The sequence below is a fragment of the Canis lupus genome, chromosome 2 (genome assembly GCF_048164855.1).
Source record: "Canis lupus baileyi chromosome 2, mCanLup2.hap1, whole genome shotgun sequence".
In the NCBI taxonomy this organism is placed as follows: domain Eukaryota; kingdom Metazoa; phylum Chordata; class Mammalia; order Carnivora; family Canidae; genus Canis; species Canis lupus.
The window spans coordinates 75,035,676-75,055,626 of record NC_132839.1 but is presented as its reverse complement, the minus strand read 5'-3'; the positions used below and the strand labels follow the sequence as shown (position 1 = coordinate 75,055,626).

Sequence of the window (19,951 nt, the reverse complement as noted above, 5' to 3'; positions counted from 1 at the left end):
CTAATAACATAAACAGTCAATTAACACATATTTTATATGTGTTATATATTGTATCCTCACAATGAAATAAACTAGAAAAAAGAAAACATTAAGAAAATCACAAGGAAGACAAAATATATTTATTCTACTGTACTGTAAAAAGTTCACGTACAAGTGGATCCATGCAGTTCAAACCCATGTTGTTCAAGGGTCAACTGTGTTTCCCTTTATATATATAAATTATTAAATCATGAGTCCCCACTGGTTAACTACATATTTGTGTGCCAGGATCAAAAATTTAATAATATACTCAGAAAAAAATATTTATTTTTTATAACTGGTCTAATTTTTTCCCAAACTCCAAAGTTGAACAGGATGACAAAGTTCACCTAGAGGCCAATGAGGCTCCATAAGACACTCCAAGGGCCATTGTGTACATTTCTGAGGTTGAGCCTTTCCTTGTCACCATGAAGTCCCATAAACTCCTGCTCACACAGAATCCATTTGGGAAAGGAGAAGGGAGAGCAAAGGTCCTCTAACGAGCATTTACTCAAGGGTGTTTGCATTTGAAACAGAATGGTTGAACCAGAAGCCACTGAGCTACCTGTAATACACAGGTTTGAGCACCACCTCAGCCTCCAGCCTTGCTCCCCAGATGAGCTGAAACAGTTTTCATGAAGTCTTCACTGAATGTGTAGAGAGACTAGGGGCACCATCTAGACAGCAACTTAAAACCATCATGTTCGGGATCCCTGGGTGGCGCTGCGGTTTAGCGCCTGCCTTTGGCCCAGGGCGCGATCCTGGAGACCCGGGATCGAATCCCACGTCGGGCTCCCGGTGCATGGAGCCTGCTTCTCCCTCTGCCTGTGTCTCTGCCTCTCTCTCTCTCTCTCTCTGTGTGACTATCATAAATAAATTAAAAAAAAAAAAAAACCATCATGTTCATCAGAATCCAAGTTAATGATGGTTTCTTAAATGGGATTTCCTGATTTTTAAGAAGCTTCTGCGTTATTGTTTTCAGCAATTAGTGTTAACTTCATATTAAAAGCAGCTCTAATATTAGCCCAAAAAAGTCCATGTTTGCTCTTCTCCTTGGGCCATTCCAAGTAAGTCCGCTGCGTCATGAGAGCCCTCAGCTTGTGATACTTGCTGGGAATGCAGTTCTGTGGAATGGGTTCCAGCAAGATCAAGATTAAGTTATTAGATCCTTCATGAAAGAGATTGTGGTGGGCAAAGTACAGTTCATAATGGCACCACTCACTCTGAACAAAGTTGGGAGACAGAACAAAGATGGACTTGTAACTTTTCTCAATGCAGTTTATGATATTTTCCACAATGCTCTTGCCAGGAATAAAGTTTCTCTCATGGAGACAAATCCTTAGTTCTTCTTTTTCTAGGCAGGGTACCAGTTCATTCTTCACCCAGGCAGAATCATGTTCACTGTATGAAATAAAAGCATGGAACTGGATGGTTCTTTGGAGTTCTTCTAAGGGTGTGTTTCTTGCCCTGCGCCGGGTCTGGGTCCACTGAAACACCATCCTAAGATACCAGGGCAGATCAAAGTAGATACAGAGCGCAGTCACAGTAACAGTGAACACTAGCACAGCGACCCCAATGGTGACAAGCAGCAGAGTTGTGTTGCAGGATAACGGAGACACGTGAAAGTCCTTCAGTAGGGTTCCCTTATAGTTTTCTGGAGAGTCACACTTATAAGAATCAGGCCAACCCTCTACTACTTTGCTTGCTACCTGGCCTAGACTTTGGACAAATTCTCTCAGCTCACATGTACATTGGAATGGATTATTCCCTGCGCTCATGGACCTAATGTTATGGCAGCTCTGGAGGAAATTAGCTGATGGATTGGAAATTGAATTAGAGTCAATGATCAGTACAGAAAGCCTATTAAAAGTACCACAGTCAGGAAAGTGGGCTAAAGAATTGGAAGCAACATTGAGTTCTTGCAAATCTTCTAGCTTCATGATTGGTTTAGGAATGCTCCTTATTCTGTTATCGTGAAGATCAAGCACCTTGACCTTGGGAGGTAAACATCTGAAAACAGAGTCAGTAAGTATATTTGAAGACAAATTTAACACCACTATACTCCCAACCCAAGTGCAATTTCCATCATATCTATCATATTCCAAAGAATTCACACTAACATCCAATATTTCCAAAGATGTCATATGCTTCGTCATGAGACCTACTTTGTAAAGGTCTTTCAATTTATTCTTTCGTAAGATAAGTGTTTCCAATCTAACTAGGTGGGAACAACTTTGAAAAACACTATCTGTGAAAACATTCTGGGTAAAGTTCAAAAACTTAAATGTGTTTGATGGTGGAGGACAAAGCATGTGTATAAAAGGTGTGTCTGATATGGTTAACATCATAATGTTCATCTCAGAAAAAATTGTGTATAACGCTGTCTGTGAAAAAAGAAAAACTTCATTTTTAACATGCTCTATTGTCAATGCTTTCAGTGCTGTTTTAGGATAATGAATATATTCCTTATTAATGCTTTCAACTATTGTTAAATTATAAATATTGAGATATTGTACAGGTTTGGGCCAAAGAAATTTAAAAATTCTAACCAAGCATTTCCAAGTTGTTTTCACATGTTGGAGAGTAAAATTCAGTAAAGTTGGACCTCTGGTGAGTTCTGATAAAAATTGAATTAAAACTTGACAGTTGTCATTATTCAACTTAATATTAGTCAGTTGTAAGCACCCTAAATTATTAACTAACATGTTTGCTTGTACAGAGAATAACTGATTTGGATGAAAAACAAGATGAAGTGTTTTTGTATCTAGAATTTGAAGACTTCCTTTTTCACTTTCTTTTGCATAATAACCTTGTAAATCCAGAAGGATATAACTTAGATGCAAATGAGCAATTGGTAGCAGATCTAATTGCCGTAACTTTGTAGCACTTAAACCTAAGAATTGTAGTTGTGTCAAGTTGCCAAATTCCTTACAGATGGGCAGGACATGAAAGTCATTGAATGAGAGGTCTAAATGCTTGAGACTCCTGATAAGATGGCAGGACATGTTCCGTAACTGATTGTAAGATAAATCCAAATATTCCAAATCCTGGTTGAACTTGAAAATGCTAAAATCAAGCCACCAGATTCTATTATGAGAAATTCTCAATATTTTTAGTCCTGAGAGATAGCTCATGTCAGAGAGGTGAAGCTCAGATATATTGTTCTGAGACATATCTAAGATTTTGGTTTTTGGTGGCAGGTCTTCTGGGACATGAGTAAGGTTCATATTTGACATGTCTACTGTAAATTCACTTTCATCAGAGAATTGGATTATGGTTCCAACTATTAAGGTCACAATGTACACAAAATGGAAGCTTCCAGTGATAGAGTCTTTGTCTTTGATCATGATGTTGAAATGACTATTCCCCAAAGGGTTGTTGCTGTTCTTCAGAGCATCTTGATATGTATCCAAATTCTAAAAATATAACACACATTTAAAAAAAAATAATAAATAAATAAATAAAATATATAACACACATTAAGATGTATAAATTTTGAATGATTGCTCCTCAAACCTCCACTTTCTAAACACAAAATCTCAATGATCTTTTCATTCACTATCAGAGTCATTTCTGTCCACATAATTAGTGTGATATTTTTCCCAGTTATGCAGCTTGCTGGTTCCAGGGGAGGCAATACAGACCTTGTTACCGAATATTTATGGTTCTGGGTTTTATCCTGTCTGGGCACTCTCTGAGGGATCCACTCAGGGGCTTAGCTTTGTTTAACCCTCTTCAGAACTTTCTCAGGACTGGAACAGTCTCCTGGGTAATGTTTATTGAAAATCTTTAAAGGCAAACGTACCAGCCACAGGCACCTGGAACAAGGAATAACAAATGGGACAAACAGCACACACACCCAAAAGCCAGGGAAGGAAGAGGCTGGAAAAGAAACACAGGAGAGAAAAAAGTATTTGGAAAGCTCCACGTATACCAGGAAATCTAGAAAGCCACACATGTGTCCAGGGCTATCTGCATGCTCAAAAGACCTAAGAAAATCCTAAACTTTCACCCCTGGCTGACCTTTGGCTTTGTGAAAACAGAAAGTGAAGGCTAGGGCAAAGTTGCAAATAGCCTGGTTAAACATTGAGGCAATGCATCAACAGAGAGCTAATGGTATCCCATTGTTTTAATTAGCAATTCTCTTATGACGTATGATATTGAGTATCTTTTCATATGCTAATTTGCTATTTGGTGAAGTCTCTGTTCAGATCTTTTCTCCATTTTTATTTTATTGTTTTTGTTTTTGTTTTTTTTCTTTTCTCCATTTTTTTTTTTTTTTTTTATTTATGATAGGCACACAGTGAGAGAGAGAGAGGCAGAGACACAGGCAGAGGGAGAAGCAGGCTCCATGCACCGGGAGCCCGATGTGGGATTCGATCCCGGGTCTCCAGGATCGCGCCCTGGGCCAAAGGCAGGCGCCAAACCGCTGCGCCACCCAGGGATCCCCTCTTTTCTCCATTTTTAAACTGTGTTATTTTCTTATTGCTGAACTTAAGAGTTCATTATATATTTTGAACACAAGTCCTTTACCAGATTGTGTTGTGTAAATATTTTCTCCAAGCTAGTCTTATCTTTTCATGTCTTAATGGCATCTTTTAAAGTAGAAAGTTTTAATTTTAATGAAGTTCAACTTAACAATGTTTTCTTTCATGGATTATGCTTTTGATGTAGATCATCTCTATACCAAGGTCGCCTAGATTTTCTCCTATATTATCCACTAGAAATTTTCTAGTTTTATATTTTACATTTAGATTTATGATCCATGTGGGGCTATTTTTTGTGAAAAGTGTAAGGTCTGTGTCTAGATCCTTCCCTCTTTGTTGTTGTTGTTGTTGTTGTTGCATGTGGATGTCTAATAGTTCCAGCACCACTTATTGAAAAGACTATCTTCTTTACTGAATTGCTTTGCTTCTTTGTCAAAGACCAGTTGGCTATATTTGTGTCAGCCTGTTTCTGAGTTTTTCATTCTGGTTCATTGACTTCTCTGTCCATTCTTTCACCAATACCATACTGTCTTGTATACAGGAAGTCTTGAAGTTGGGTAGTGTTACTTCTCTTTCTTCTTTTCTTTTTTTCTTCCATAAATGGATAATAGTTTCTAATTTATTTGCATGCCTTCTATCCCAACTCTATGGCATTCATTTTTATAAAGGCAGAACTAAAGATAAAATACAAAGATCAATGGTTGCTAGTGTTTGGGAGAAGAGAGAGATGAATAACCAGGACAAAGAGGATTTTTTAGGACAGTAAAACTATTCTATATGATATTGCAATTGTGGATATATGAACTTCTGCATTTGTCAAAGCCCATAGAACTATACAGCACAAAGCCTGAATCTAAGTGTAAATCATAGACTTTAGTTAACAATAATATATCAATTATAATGTGCCTAACTGATGCAAAATTTTGTAATAGGAAAAGCTGTATACTGTGGAGAAGGGGTACATGGGAACTCTCCTGGACTATTTGCTCAATTTTTTTATAAAACTAAAACTTCTCTTTAAAAATGGAGTCCATTAAAAAGAGAAGTATATAGAAATGCAAGTTTTTTTGTATATTAATTTTTTATGCTGCAATTTTACTGACTTTATTTAATAACTCTAGTAGTTTTGGGGGGACTCTTTAGGGTTTTCTATATACAGTATCATGCCTTATGTAAATAGTGAAAATTGTACTTCTTCCTTGCCAATTTGGATGCCTTATATTTCTTTTTCTTATCTGATTACTATGGCTAGGATTTCCAGTACCATGTTGAATAAGAATGGTGAGAATGGACATCATGTCTTGTTTCTGATTTTACAGAAAAAGCTCTCAGTTTTTTACCATTGAGTATGATGCTAGCTGTGGGTTTTGCATATAAGGTCTTTATTATGTTGAGGTTTGTTCTCTGTAAACCTACTTTGACTGAGATTTTTATCATGAATGGATGTTATACTTTTCAAATGCTTTCTCTGAATCTATTGAGATGATCATATGGTTTTATCCTTTCTCTTGATGTGCTGTATCACGTTGATTACTTTGCAAATACTGAACCATCCTTACATCCTTGGAATAAATCCCACTTGATAGTGGTGAATGATTTTTAAAAAATGATTATTAGATTCAGCGTGCTTATATTTGATGAGGATTTTTGCATCTATATTCATCAGAGATATTGGCTTGTAGTTCTTTTTCTGTGTGTGGTGTCTTTTTTTGGTTTTGGTTTCAGGGTAATGCTGGCCTCACAGAAAGAACTTGGAAGCTTTTCTTCGTCTTTCATTTTTTGGAATAGTTTAAGAAGACCAGATATTAACGTTTCTTTAAAGTTTGGTAGAATTTGTCTGTGAACCCATCTGCTCTTGGACTTTTGTTTTTTGGGAGTTTTTTTTTAATTATTACTGATCCAATTTTATTGCTAGTAATCAGTCTGTTCAAATTTTCTATTTCTTTCTGATTTAGTTTTGGAAGGTTACAAATGGATTTTACCCATTTCTTCTATGTTGTCCAATTTGAATTTAAGAGATACAATCCCATTTACAATTGCACCAAAAATAATAAAATACCCAGGAATAAACTTAACGAAGGAGGTGAAAGATCTGTACTCCAAAAACTATAAAACATTGATGAAAGAAATTGAAGATGACACAAAAATTTTAAAATATTCCATGCTCAGGAATTGGAAGAATCAATATTATTAAAATGTCCATTTCACCCAAAGCAATCTATAGATTTAATGAGATCTCTATCAGTATACCAACATCATTTTTCACAGACCTAGAACAAATAAACTTTGTTTGGAACAACAAAAGACCCTGAATAGCCAAAGCAACCTTGAGAAAGAAGAACAAAGCAGAGGTATCACAGTCTCAGATTTCAAGATATACTACAAAGCTGTAGTAATAAAAAAAAAATGATCCTGGCACAAAAATGGACACATAGATCAATAGAACAGAATAGAGAGCCCAGAAATAAACCCACATTTATATGGTCCATTCATCTACAATAACAGAAGTAAGATTATACGATAGGGAAAAGGCAGTCTCTTCAACGAATGGTTTTAGGAAAACTGGGCCACTTATAATACCATACACAAAAATAAAATCAAAATGGATTTTAAAAAGTAGGGGGGAGAAGGAGAAGAAGAAGGTATTAATAGAAATGGTTTCTGAAAAAGCACAGGCGTTCACTTACTGGACAATGGTATTAAGTCAATTGTCTTAAAAGTTAACTACATGACTATGGTCTGTTTTCATTGGACTTAGAGGATATTTTATTCTCTTTTAAAGGGCACTCCTTTATCCCTCCAAAATGTTATATCACTCAGTGTGATAATTTAAAATTTTACAAAAGGGCAATCAAGGAGTTATTCCCAGAAACTATAAGACATTCTCAAGAGTTTACACCAGTATTCAATTTGGCACTAAACTCAACCATCTGTTGCAACCAGTGACTTCTCATGGGTAAAGGGTTAACAATCTATCTATCTATCTCTTGCTCCAGTGATTAATCTGACCTACGATTAACTTTCTAGCTCTTTTCTGATAATCTGACACATGTAAAATGTCCTCTATGTTACCAGAAAACACTACTTTTTGGTAAAAATGACTCTTGAATGGTAAATAGTATCCATGTTAAAAGGACTATATATGAACTGTAAGTACAAAGTAAGAAACCTATGCTATATTTCCTCTCCTACATCTTTCCAAGAAAGTGAACAGTGTGGCCTATTAGGGCTTGTTGGTGTGAATGATTAGATGAACCTGAGATAAACTCCTGGTGGTCATTGAGAAACCATGCACTCATTTGGCCAGACTTTCAGGTCCTCAGCTAAGATCAGTCAAGGCAACATGAGTTAAAAGGATTGGGGGAGGGGCACCTGGGTGGCTCAATTGATTGAGCATCCAGTTTCTGATTTTGGCTCAGGTCTTGATCTCAGGGTCCATGCTAAGGGGTTCCATACTCAGTAGGGAGTCTGCCTGAGGATTCTCTCTCTCCCTCTGCTCCTCCCCCAGCTCATGCTCACACACTTTCTCCCTCAAATAAAAACAAATCTTTTTAAAAAAGGAATGGTGAAGGATTGGAAGGTGCATCCACCTGTGGCTTGATGCCTAAATCTCTTTGGTACATGACAGGATAAATCCTTTTGTGAAGGTGAAGACTGGAATAAGGCCAAATTTGTGTCACAATGAAGAACCATCTCCACTTCCATGAATTGGACCTCACTAAAACCAGTTGTAGCTGGGCTAGCAGAGATGATACCACTGTTCATGGAGCCATCTGAGTAGGTATGATTAATATATGCCAAACTGGGCATTAATGACTGGCTGAGGGCACACCAGCCCATGGATCCCATGTTTGTGACTGAGACAAAACAGTGGGACTATAATTTTGCAAAAGGTCAAGCAGAAGCTAGTCCCGGGGGTACCTGGCTGGCTCAGTGGTTGAGTGTTTGCCTTTGGCTCAGTTGGTGATCCCAGGGTTCTGGGATTGAGTCCTACATCAGACTCCCTACAGGGAGCCTGCTTCTCCCTCTGCCTATGTCTCTGTCTCTCATGAATAAATAAGTAAAATCTTAAAAAAAAAAAAAGAAGAAGCTAATCCCAGAAACTAAGACATACACTCATGAGTCTATACCATTCCAGCTCTGATCTGCATGGAAAAGCACTTAAAAGCCCTTGTAGGGAACAAAAGCTAGCAGGACAGACAGGCCCCACAGCTGCCTTACTCCCTCCGCAGCATCCTAAGAGCAGCAATGGCAGCTGTGATGTTCACAGGGCAGCATCCTGCACCTACACCAGAGTCTTTACAGCCACACCTACCTAGAACCACCTACAGGTAGATATTAGAGGTACTCTTACAGAGTGGGAAGAGGCAGATGAGATCACATTTGTACTCCACCCTTTGTGGTCACAGGAAATCTTTTTAGTCACAGGATCTTTGACACAATTCCCATAAAAATGGATATGTGTTTTTTTCCAATTCACATTAGACCAAAAGCAACAAATTGAACGTGACAAGATCTGGCATTGGATAATCTGAAAACATCAAGTTCCTACAGTTGACATGCTGATAAAACAGGAAAAGAGTGAAATATTAAAAAGTACATTGAAGAAATCAGAAAGCATGTCAATTTGAAGCTGCCATGTGTAAGAGATAACAGTTTTCCCAGAGCCCAGAAAGTCTCACTGTACAACAGATTATAGGCATCGATGTTCATGATACTGATGCTTAGTGAATGAGAAAAGATTACCTGTCTGACGGGTGGAGGCAGGTGCAGGAACAGATGCCATACTTGGGACTGGTACAAAGGGTTGGAATATGAGGTTCATTCTACCCTATTCAGGGACTGATCTACACATGTAAACATCTAGAAGCTCCCAGGAGATAAGAGTAGACAACATTACTTAAGTAGGGCCTTGTGGAGCAGAAAAAATTGAAAGCAGATTTTGACTACTTGTTCAGTTTTATTAACAAAAGGATCCACTGTTCATTACCTGAGGGCACATTGGAAATAGTAAATAGTTAAGAGATAAATAGGGTCTCAATCAACCATTCTTTGGAAGAGTAAAACTCTTCTGTCTAGAGAATTTCATTACAAAATGGCATATGGGGGGATCCTGGGTGGCTCAGTGGTTTAGCACCTGCCTTTGGCCCAGGGCGTGATCCTGGAGTCCCGGAATCAAGTCCCGCGACAGGCTCCCAGCATGGAACCTGCTTCTCCCTTCTCCTGTGTCTCTGCCTCTCTCTCTCTCTGTCTATCATAAATAAATAAATAAATAAATAAATAAATAAATAAATAAACAAACAAATAAATAAATCTTTAAAAAATAATGGCATATGGCTAAAAGTCCCTAGGGGTGTCTGGGTGGTTCAGTTGATTAAGCATCGAACTCTTAGTTTCGACTTAGGTCATGATCTCAAGGTCATGAGATCAAGCCCCACCTCGGCTCAGTGCAGAGTCTGCTTTAGATTCTTTCCCCTTTCCTCTCCCTTACCCTCTTTCCTCCCCCTCCACCACTCACACACACAACACTCTCTCTCTCTAAAATAAATAAATAAATACATAAATAAATAAATAAATAAATAAATAAAATCTTTAAACATCCCTCACTACTCCTCTTCTAGAGCCTCTTCCAATTGCCACCAAAACGCCCATGAAAACACAGAAACTTTTAAAACCCACCTTGCAACCAAAAACAAAGAAGGATGGAAAATTAATGGTGGGATCCAAAAGCATCTACACGCATGAAAAGGTATCAGGAGCCAAATTTAAAAAACCCTGGCATACTCAAGCTTTGCCTCAGGAAAATAGACTCCCTGACAAAAGATGGGAAGGAATTTTGTCTCTCTCTCTCTCTGTTTGCATCTCTGTTTGCAGATCTATGATCTTATATGTAGAGAGTCTGAAAGACTTCATTAAAAAACTGTTAGAACTATTAAACTCAGTAAGTCTGCAGGATACAAAACCAACATAAAAATAGTTGCATATTTATGTATTAACAACAAACTCTCTGAAAAAGAAATGAAAGAAGAATCTCATTTACAAATGCATCAAAAAGATTAAATACCTGGGAATTATTTTAACCAAGGAGGTAAAAGACCTATATCCTGAAAACTTTAAGACATTGATGAAAGAAGTGGAAGAAGACACAAATAAATAGAAAGATATCCTGTATTCATGGATCAGAAGAATTATATTGTTAAATTTTTCACAGTATCCAAAGCCATGGATTTTGTGCAATTTCTATTAAAATTCCAATGGCATTTTTCAGAAAAGTGAAAAAAAATTCTAAAGTTCATATGAAATTACAAAAGACTCCAACTAGCCAAAGCAATCCTAAGACAGAACAAAGCTAGAGGAATCACACTTCCTGATTTCAAACTATACTACAAAATTGTAGTAATCAAAACAGTATGGTATTGGCATAAAAACAGACACACAGATGAATGCAACATAATCAAGAGCCCAAAAATAAACCCATGCATATATATAGTCAACTAATATTTGAAAGTGGAGTAAAAAATATTTGATAAGGCAAGTGTAGTCTCTTCAGTGAATGGTGTTGGGAAAACTGGATATACACATGTAAGATAGAACCCCTATCTTATTCTACTGTCAAAAAACTTATTCCAAATGGATTAAAAACTTAATTATAAGACCTGAAATCATAAAGTTCCTAGAAGAAAATATAGAGAGAAAGCTCCCAGACATTGGTCTTGGCAATAATTTTTTGGACCTGATACCAAAAACTTAGGCAATAAAACCAAAAATAAACAAATGAGACTTCATCAAACTAAAAGGCATCTGTACAACCAAAGAAACAAGCAGCAAAATGCAAAGTCAGCCTATAAAATTGGAGAAATTTTTTCAGTCATATTATCTGATAAAGGATTAATATCCAAAATATATAAGGAACTCAGACAACTCGATAGCAAATAATAATAATACATTAAAAATTTTTTTGACTTAAAAATGGACAGAAGACCTGAATAGACATTTTTTGAAAGAAGACATACAAATAGCCAACTAGTACATCAGAAGATGCTCAACATCACTGGTCATTAGGGAAATGCAAATCAAAGCCACAATGAGCTGTTACCTCATGTTTGTTAGAATGGATATCAAAAAGATAAAAGATAACTTGTATTGACAAGGATGTGGAGAAAAGGGAACCCTTGTGCACCATTGGTAGGAATGTAAATTGGTGCATCCATTGTGGAAAACAGTAGTTTCCTCAAAAAATTAAAAATAGAATTACCATATATCCAGCAATCCCACTTCTGGGCATATATCCAAAGGCAATGAAATCACTGTCTCAAAACCATACATCGCCATACTCATTGCAGCATTATTCACAATAGCCAAGACATGGAAACAACATAGGTGTCCAATGACAGATGAAAGGGTAAAGAAAATGTGAAAAAAAATACACACACACACACACATATATATATATATATATATATATATATATATATATATATATATATATGGCGAAGGAATATTACTTTGCCATAGACAGAAGGAAAGCCTGCCACTTGTGAAAACATGGATGAAACTTGAGAGCATTATGCTAAGTGAAATAATGTCAGGCTGAGAAAAATAAATACTATGAACTCACTTGTATGAAAATCTTAAAAAAGCCAAACCAATAGAGTAGAAAAGGGATCCCAAGGGCTCAAAGACAGGGAGAGATAAGGAGATGTTGGTTAAAGGTTAAAACTTCCAGATATAATATGAATGAGTTCTGGAAATTTAATATGCAGCCTGGTAACTATAGTTAACAGTAGCATATTATATACTCAAGAATTGCTAAGAGAGCAGATTCTCACAACCTAAAATAAAAGGTCATTATGTGAGGTCATGGATGTGTTAACTGTGGTAACCATTTTGTAATAAATATATATATATTTATAAATAAGATATATATATAATTATCACACTGTAGATCTTAAATTTACACAGTGTTATGTGTTAATTATATTTCAAATCCAGAGAGGGAAAAAGAACTAAACAAGAGGTAGGGAGGGACTTGAGAGTGGGTACCTATTGCATTCTGAGATGTGTAAGCCATACAATACTTGTAAAGAGTGCAAAGATAAGAACGCTAAGGGGCGCTATTCATCAAGAGTTGCAGTTTGTATATGTAATACTCCATTAGGTCAAAGTATCAAAGAATTGGGCAATGAGAATAAGAGAAGCTACTCCTTCATACTGGTTAAAACAAATAGCTAGCTCACAATGAAAATATAACAGATAAGGACACTTACACAATGAATAACTGCATCAAAATTTACAAAGTAAAAATGCTAAAAACACAAGGAGATATTGATAGTGAAGACGGTGCATTCCTCGGTCACAATTAGATCAAGCAGCATAAGATAAGCATAAGAGGATTTGAATAAAATAATAAAGGATTGAATAGAAATACTGAACCTATAGAAAAAGAATATTGTATATCTAAGTCCCCAGGTTTCATGGAGCACTTGTTAATATTTACTCTTTAGTCAAATAAATTTTTAAATAAATACCACAAAGCAGAAATTCATAAGTCATTTTTCAGACTATAGAATAAATGTTTTTATTTTTTTTTTTAAGATTTTACTTATTCATGAGAGATACAGAGAGAGAGAGGCAGAGACATAGGCAGAGGGAGAAGCAGGCTCCATGCAGGGAGCCCAATGTGGGACTTGATCCCAGGACTCCAGGATCATGTCCTGAGCTGAAGGCAGACACTTAACCACTGAGCCACCCAGACATCCCCAGAATAAATTCTTTAAACCACTGTTTTATATGTTCTAAACATTTTCTGGATCAAGAAAATCACGTTTTCAATTACAAACATTAAAATTTCTTAGTGTCAACAATGTGTTGTGCACATACTCTAGTCTCCTCTTCTCACCCTAAATCCCCTAAATGCTGGGGGAGAAAATACACACACACACACACACACACACACACACATTTAAAGTCAGGAAGAGAAGTCTTTACGGGAACTGACCCCAAGAGAAGTCTCTGAGAATCACAAATAGATTGGACTATGATGGAGTACTAGCTTCTAAAAGATGTCCACCTCCTAATCCCAGAACTTGTGAATATGCTATTACATGGAAAAGGAATTCAAGGTGAAAATGGAATAAAATTTCCCAATCCACTGACCTTAAATAAGAGGGTTGTCCTGGATTATTCAAATGGAATCAATGTAATCACAAGGGTCCTTAAAAACAAAAAAAGGGAGACAGAAGAGGAGGTCAGAGTGCTGTGATGTGAGAACTTGAGTTGTCATGAGGAAGAGATCATCTGCCAAGAAAGGCAGGTAGCATTTAGAAACTCAAAAAGGCAAGTAAATAGATTCTCCCCTTGAGCCTACAGAAGGAATGCAGCTTTGCCAACATCTTTATATAAGCCCAACAAGGCCTATGTTGGAATACTAATTTACAGAATTGTAAGATACCAGATGTGTTTTTTAAGCCACTAAATTTGTGGTAATTTGCTACAACAGCAATATAAAATTAATACAGACTAGTTTGTTCCATCTTTCTGATGAATAGGCTGTGAAAAGAGATCAACAAGCAGTTTGACATGGAGCTTCAACCACAATTTGGGTTGTACAATCAAAAAGTATGACACTTACAAAACAAGCACCAGAATAGAAAGGAACCAAACTCAAGATAGAAGTTAACACCCAAGGAAACAGAGGTAAAAGGATAGAATAGCCATTGGTAATAGATAGATATCCTTAGAGAGAGATAAGAATCTTAAAAGAGAATGGAGCAGGAATCATGGAAATTAAAAACCTAATAACTAAGATGGAAAACACTTTGTGTGAGTTGAATTGCAGAGTGGCAATGCTGATGATGTGAGAATTAGTGAGATAGACGACCAAAGCACAGCACATGAGCCCAAAGTGATGAAATACATAAAAGAAATCCTAAAAGATATGGAAGACAGATCCACTGTCTGAATTACCAGAGGATAGACTATCCTCTGAAAAATAAACTGACTCCCTAACAAAAAAAAGCAATAAAGAGAATGCAAGAAGCAATACTTTGCAAAAAAAGGTAGGAAAATTCAGTGCTAAATTCCAATAAATATTGATGACAAAAATTTTAATAACAACGTGGAATTAAAATTGCCAACAATCACAAGGGAAATTAGTAGACAGTGGGGGAGATGGACAGAGTGAACAAAAAGCATGCTATGATCCTTGCCTGACTGGGGAGAATCTACAGATAGATACCAACTAATTGAAGATATTAGAAAAATGCAACTTTAAGTACGTATATTATAAAATTAAGAATAGTTACTTGAAAATACAAATAAAAGAGATAAATTCCAATCATTTGGTGGTGGGGAAAAGCTCAGAATGAAGAAATCCATCTAGCTCTTTACTGAAGGGATAACATGTAATGATTGATTAGGATTTTTTATATTGTAAGAATGGCTTGTTATTATTAGCAAATCTATGATGATAATACATCAATAGATAAACTAAGAAAAACAGATGAGCATCTCCACAGATGCTAAAAATTCACTCGCTAGATTCCAGCATTCACCTTTGACTAAAAATACGACTTTAAATAAAGTAGATATTGAAAAGATACTTTGAAAGCTTCATATAAAATATATAAAGTGTCTAACTTAAATATCACACTCCCAAGGCATTTCTGTTAAATTCAATGTCAAGAATGTCCACTATTATTTAACATTGTTCTAGAAGTTCTAGCCATTATAATTAAGATGTAGGAGGGGAATGAGAGACAGAAATATTGGAATGCAGAAAATAAAATTATCACTATTTTTAGATTATATGATTGTTAGTGTGGGAGATCCAAGAGAAGTAAGGGAAAAACTGTTAGGACCAGTAAAAGAGTACAATAAAGTGGTCAGCACAAAATTTTTGAAAAAGAAATCTAATCATCGAAAATTACTGGGTTGTCAAGCAAATTATAATTATCTCCATATAAGTAAATATTACAGTGTGGCCTTTAAAAATAGTGAAAACCTAATTCCATGGGAAACTGTACACTATGTGTAAGTGACAAAAAGTTTATTTTTTGAATGTACAGCAATAAATATGTATAGATATACGTGGGAAAATTAAGATACATATCAAGATACTAAGTAATTATCTCTACCTGGTAAGATTATAAGGGAGTTTTATTTTCCTCTTAGCTGTTATCTGTATTCTTCAAATTTCTAGATTCAAAATTAAGAAGATCACATTATTGGGGTGCCTGGGTGCTCAATCACTTAAACATCTGACTCTTGATTTCAGCTCAGGTCCTGATTTCAGAGTCATGAGACAGAGCCCTCCCATTGGGCTCTACACTAGATGTGAAGCCTGCTTAAGATTCTCTCTTTTTCCCTCTGCCCCTCCCCCTACTCGTGCTTGCTGTCTATAAAAAAGCAATTAATTAATTAAAAAATAACAATAAATATTTAAACGAAGAGCACATTATGAGCTTAAAAAATAAAAATCAATAGTTAATAATATGAATTATGTCCAATATCACATAAAATAAAAATGCTCCCTATGTTTACTGCAGCATTATTTACAAAAGTCAAGATTATAGAAGCAACTCAAGTGTCTATCCATAGGTGAATGGAGAAAGAAGATGTGGTATAGCTATACAATAGAATGTTACTCAACCATAATTATTACTTGCCATTTGCAACAACAGGCACAGACCTATAATGCTAAGTGAAGTTAAGTCAGAGAACGACAAATACCATATGATTTCACTTATATGTGGAATTCAAAAAGCAAAATAAATCAATAAACAAAAAAAAGTAGAAAACAGACCCATAAATACAGAGAACAACCTGGAGGTTGCCGAAGGGAGAAGGGTTGAGAAGATGGGCAAAATGGGTAAAGGGGAGTGGGAGGTACAGGCTTCCAGTTATGGAATGAATAGGTCAAGGTGATAAAAGGTATATCAAAGGGAATATAGTCAATGTTATTGTAATAGTGTCATATGGTGACAGATGGTAACAACACTTGTGGTGAGCACAGCATAACATTTAGACTTGTTGAATCATTATGTTGTGAACTGATACTAACGTATTAAAACTAATGTAACATTGCATGTCAACCATACTTGAATTTTTAAAAATGCATATTAAAATAAAACAGGACATAGCATCTAGATAAATCATGTTTTTGGATTGGATCTCAGTTTAGACAGACCCAGCAAAGAAGTTACTTGAATAATAAGGGGAGAAGGAATTTTAAGATGGACCCACCAGGGGGCTCTGGGTAGCTCAGTAGTTGACTGTCTGCCTTTGGCTCAGGTGGTGATCCCAGATCCTGGGATCAAGTCCTGTATCAGTCTCCCTCTGCCTATGTCTCTGCCTCTCTCTGTGTGTCTCTCATGAATTAAAAAAAAAAAAAAAAAGATGGATTAGCATTAGGTTCTATTAAAAAATTATAAATGTTAATTTTTGATAATGTTCTTTGGCCATGTAGGAAAACATATTTCTTTTGGAGATATAGGATGAAGCATTTACAAAGGGAATATTAGGATGGCTATAATTTAATATATTTAAGCATAAAAGAAAGTGAATCAAATGGGAATTGTTTCTTAAAGATAAAAAAAGTATGATTTTTTTAAATTTTTATTTATTTATGATAGTCACACACACACACAGAGAGAGAGAGAGAGAGAGGCAGAGACATAGGCAGAGGGAGAAGCAGGCTCCATGCACCGGGAGCCTGACGTGGGATTCGATCCCAGGTATCCAGGATCACGCCCTGGGCCAAAGGCAGGCGCTAAACCACTGCGCCACCCAGGGATCCCAAAGTATGATTATTTTTACCTACTAAGTTGGAAGAATTAAAAAATATAGTATTGGTAGGTGTGAGTAAAATAAGAACTCTTGTTTACTACTAGCAGAAATGAAAAATTAGTACAAAATGTAAATTCCTTAAAAAACATGCTTATCCTTATTTTAACAATTCCATTTCTCAGGATTCTATCCAAAAGGAATTATCAGAAATACACATAAAAATATTACTATGAAAAATGCTTGTGACATGAAGAAAAATTGAAAAAAATGATAATATCTAGTGTAGAAAATGGTTTAGTCAGCTATTATATACCTATAACAAGGGATAGCATGCAGCCTCAAATATTGTACTTTTGAAGTAATATAATGTTATGTAAATATAATTTATATTTATATTAATTTATATTTGTAATTTATAACTAATATAATGAGTAAAAGAACACAAAATCGTATATGTAGTTGAACTGTAATTTTGTAAAATATGATTAAAACCTGACAAAAGGGGATCCCTGGGTGGCGCAGTGGTTTGGCGCCTGCCTTTGGCCCAGGGTGTGATCCTGGAGACCCGGGATTGAATCCCACATCGGGCTCCTGGTGCATGGAGCCTGCTTCTCCCTCTGCCTATGTCTCTGCCTCTCTCTCTCTCACTGTGTGCCTATCATAAATAAATAAAATAAATTAAAAAAAAAATAAATAAAACCTGACAAAATACACAAGCCTCGGGAAAAAGAGAACGGGAAGAAATAAATACACCAAATGCCAATCGTGGTTATCTCTGAATCATAAATAAATTTCATTTTCTTTCTTATATTTTTATATGTATTTGCAAAATTTCTAATTTTGAACCTTTTTAAAAAAGATTTTATTTATTTCTTCATGAGAGACACAGAGAGGCAGAGACGCAGAGGGAGGAGAAGTGGGCTCCATGCAGGAGCCCGATGCGGGACTCGATCCCAGGACCAGGATCACGACCTGAGCCCAAGGCAGGCGCCCAACCGCTGAGCCACCCAGGCGTCCCTTGAACATTTTTTTAACTCGAAAGATTTGTCTCAAAATATAGCTAATGCAAAAATATTTTATATTTAAAGAAACATGTCTATATCATTTGGAATATTGATAACTCCGGAGCACTGCTTCCCCGGGGTACTAGGTAGTTGACACTCGTGGATGAGAAGCCCCACGAGGTCCCTCCACGGTGCGGTGATGGGGGACTGAAACGTAGCCACCGTGTAGGAAGGTTGACCAGGTGCCTGAGAACAGCCTGCCCCCCCAACACATGCACACACACGCACACACGTGCACACACATGCACACACACACACAGACACACACACACACAATACTCCTCCAAGGGCTTTTATATCCTCAAGCAGTCCCTAGTGTCTCCTCTTAACAAGCCGGCCAGGAGCTTTTCTATTTAAGCAAAAGAAAGTAGCAGGGGAAAAAAGGGGGGTGGGGGGGGGGAAGCAGTCGGCCAGAGAGTTCATAATTTGTTTTCAAAGGAAGTAAGCAGAGATAAAAGGTAAAAGGTGTTTTTGTTTTTTTTTTTTTCCTTTATTGCATCAAAGAAAGGGAGGGAGAAAAAGACAGAAGAGGCTCTACTTCAAGGGGGAGGAGAAAAAAAAAAAAAAAAAAAACCTTGGGTGGATAGGATCTATGAAAATTAAAAACCACCAAAAAGACACGATGGACAAAACACTGAGGTGAGGGAGCGCGAGGGCACAGTCAGGTCACCCGCTGTGCAAGAAAGGCTCTGCCGTGTTGGTCCGAGGCCAGCGGCCAGACCTGGAAGCAGGCGGTTCGAGACCCTTCCCGGCCACTCCCTCGGCTTAGGACGGGCTTGTCCCCGCGTGGGGAGCCGGGCACAGCGAGAGGAACAGCGCCCACAGCATCTCCAGGATGCTTCTGCATTAGCGACAGCTATCCAAGGACAACTTAGGGTCCCCTGAGACGGGGGCGATCTCCCGCTCGCGTCTGCTGGGACCCCCACGCCGGGTGCTGGCTGCCCCGGGGCGGCCGCCCTGCCGCGGCGCTGCAGGGGGCTGGGGAGCGCAGCCCCAAACCCAGGCAGGAACACCGCTCGGGGTTTCCGCGGAGCTGCGCAAGGGCTCCGTCTCTTTACCGTCTTCTCAAGACAGCCCCGAGCCACCTGCTTTTTTGTCCTTGTAATTGCAAAGGACATCCACGGCCCCTCTAAAAGGGCACTTAAACTCATCCGGCAAAAATGTCAAAGAAGCGTTACCTGCCTCCGGTGTCGCCTTTGGCATTTTCTCGCATAGTTGAAGTGTGGGAGCCGTAATCTGGAAGGGCCACAAAAGCCAGTTTACTTACCTAGACGTCTCCTGCTTAGAAGAAAGAGAAAGTAAGCCACAGGCCCCCGGGGAAGTAAGTGCATGACAAAAGGCCAAGTCCTGGGTTTCGGGGAAGTGACACCACAGAGATGGTTTTGTGCCATCTGTTGAGCCTTCCTGGAATTACCCCTGCGTAGGGATTTCCTTTTCAAAGGTCCCCTGAAACGCAGGTGGGTCAGCAAGGTTTGAGCGGCTGCGGACCAGTTTTTAAACTCGTAGGAGCGCACAGGTTAGGACCAGGTGAAGAAAAATGGTTTTTCTAAGGTGAGACTGATCTGTAAGAGTTTGCAGCAGGAATGTTACATTGTC

At 37.5% G+C, this 19,951-nt stretch overlaps 2 protein-coding genes across 12 annotated transcripts in view; both read right to left on the bottom strand.

Moving 5' to 3' along the window:
* The window catches only part of LOC140622056 (toll-like receptor 1), a 41,246-nt gene extending 21,511 nt beyond the window's left edge, over positions 1-19,735 (bottom strand). The window contains exons 1-2 of one of the 6 annotated variants that reach the window (XM_072807535.1): positions 19,623-19,703; positions 13,662-13,719 (exon numbers count right to left, since the gene is read on the bottom strand). The gene's annotated coding sequence lies outside the window, so the exon portion shown is untranslated. Of the gene's footprint in view, positions 1-13,661; positions 13,720-19,533 lie in introns of all 6 variants that reach the window. The other 5 variants (XM_072807541.1, XM_072807530.1, XM_072807531.1 and 2 more) reach the window with 5 other exon arrangements.
* TLR6 (toll like receptor 6) lies at positions 105-19,707 on the bottom strand. 6 transcript variants are annotated; one of them, XM_072807481.1, is made up of 3 exons: positions 19,623-19,705; positions 13,662-13,719; positions 105-3,434 (listed from the first exon to the last, which is right to left on the bottom strand). In XM_072807481.1, exon 3 carries the CDS (start codon positions 3,363-3,365, stop codon positions 972-974), a length of 2,394 nt encoding a protein of 797 aa, XP_072663582.1. In that variant the 5' UTR covers positions 3,366-3,434; positions 13,662-13,719; positions 19,623-19,705; the 3' UTR covers positions 105-971. The 6 variants fall into 6 exon arrangements, with proteins under 6 accessions (XP_072663582.1, XP_072663608.1, XP_072663572.1 ...); XM_072807507.1 differs by having other exon boundaries at positions 105-2,028; XM_072807471.1 differs by lacking the exon at positions 19,623-19,705 and adding an exon at positions 19,534-19,613.
* Positions 19,736-19,951: the final 216 nt, after the last annotated feature.

Bases quoted from the DNA above. Each gene is read 5' to 3' on its own strand.
- TLR6 (XM_072807496.1), bottom strand. From the start codon at position 3,365: ATGATCAAAGACAAAGACTCTATCACTGGAAGCTTCCATTTTGTGTAC.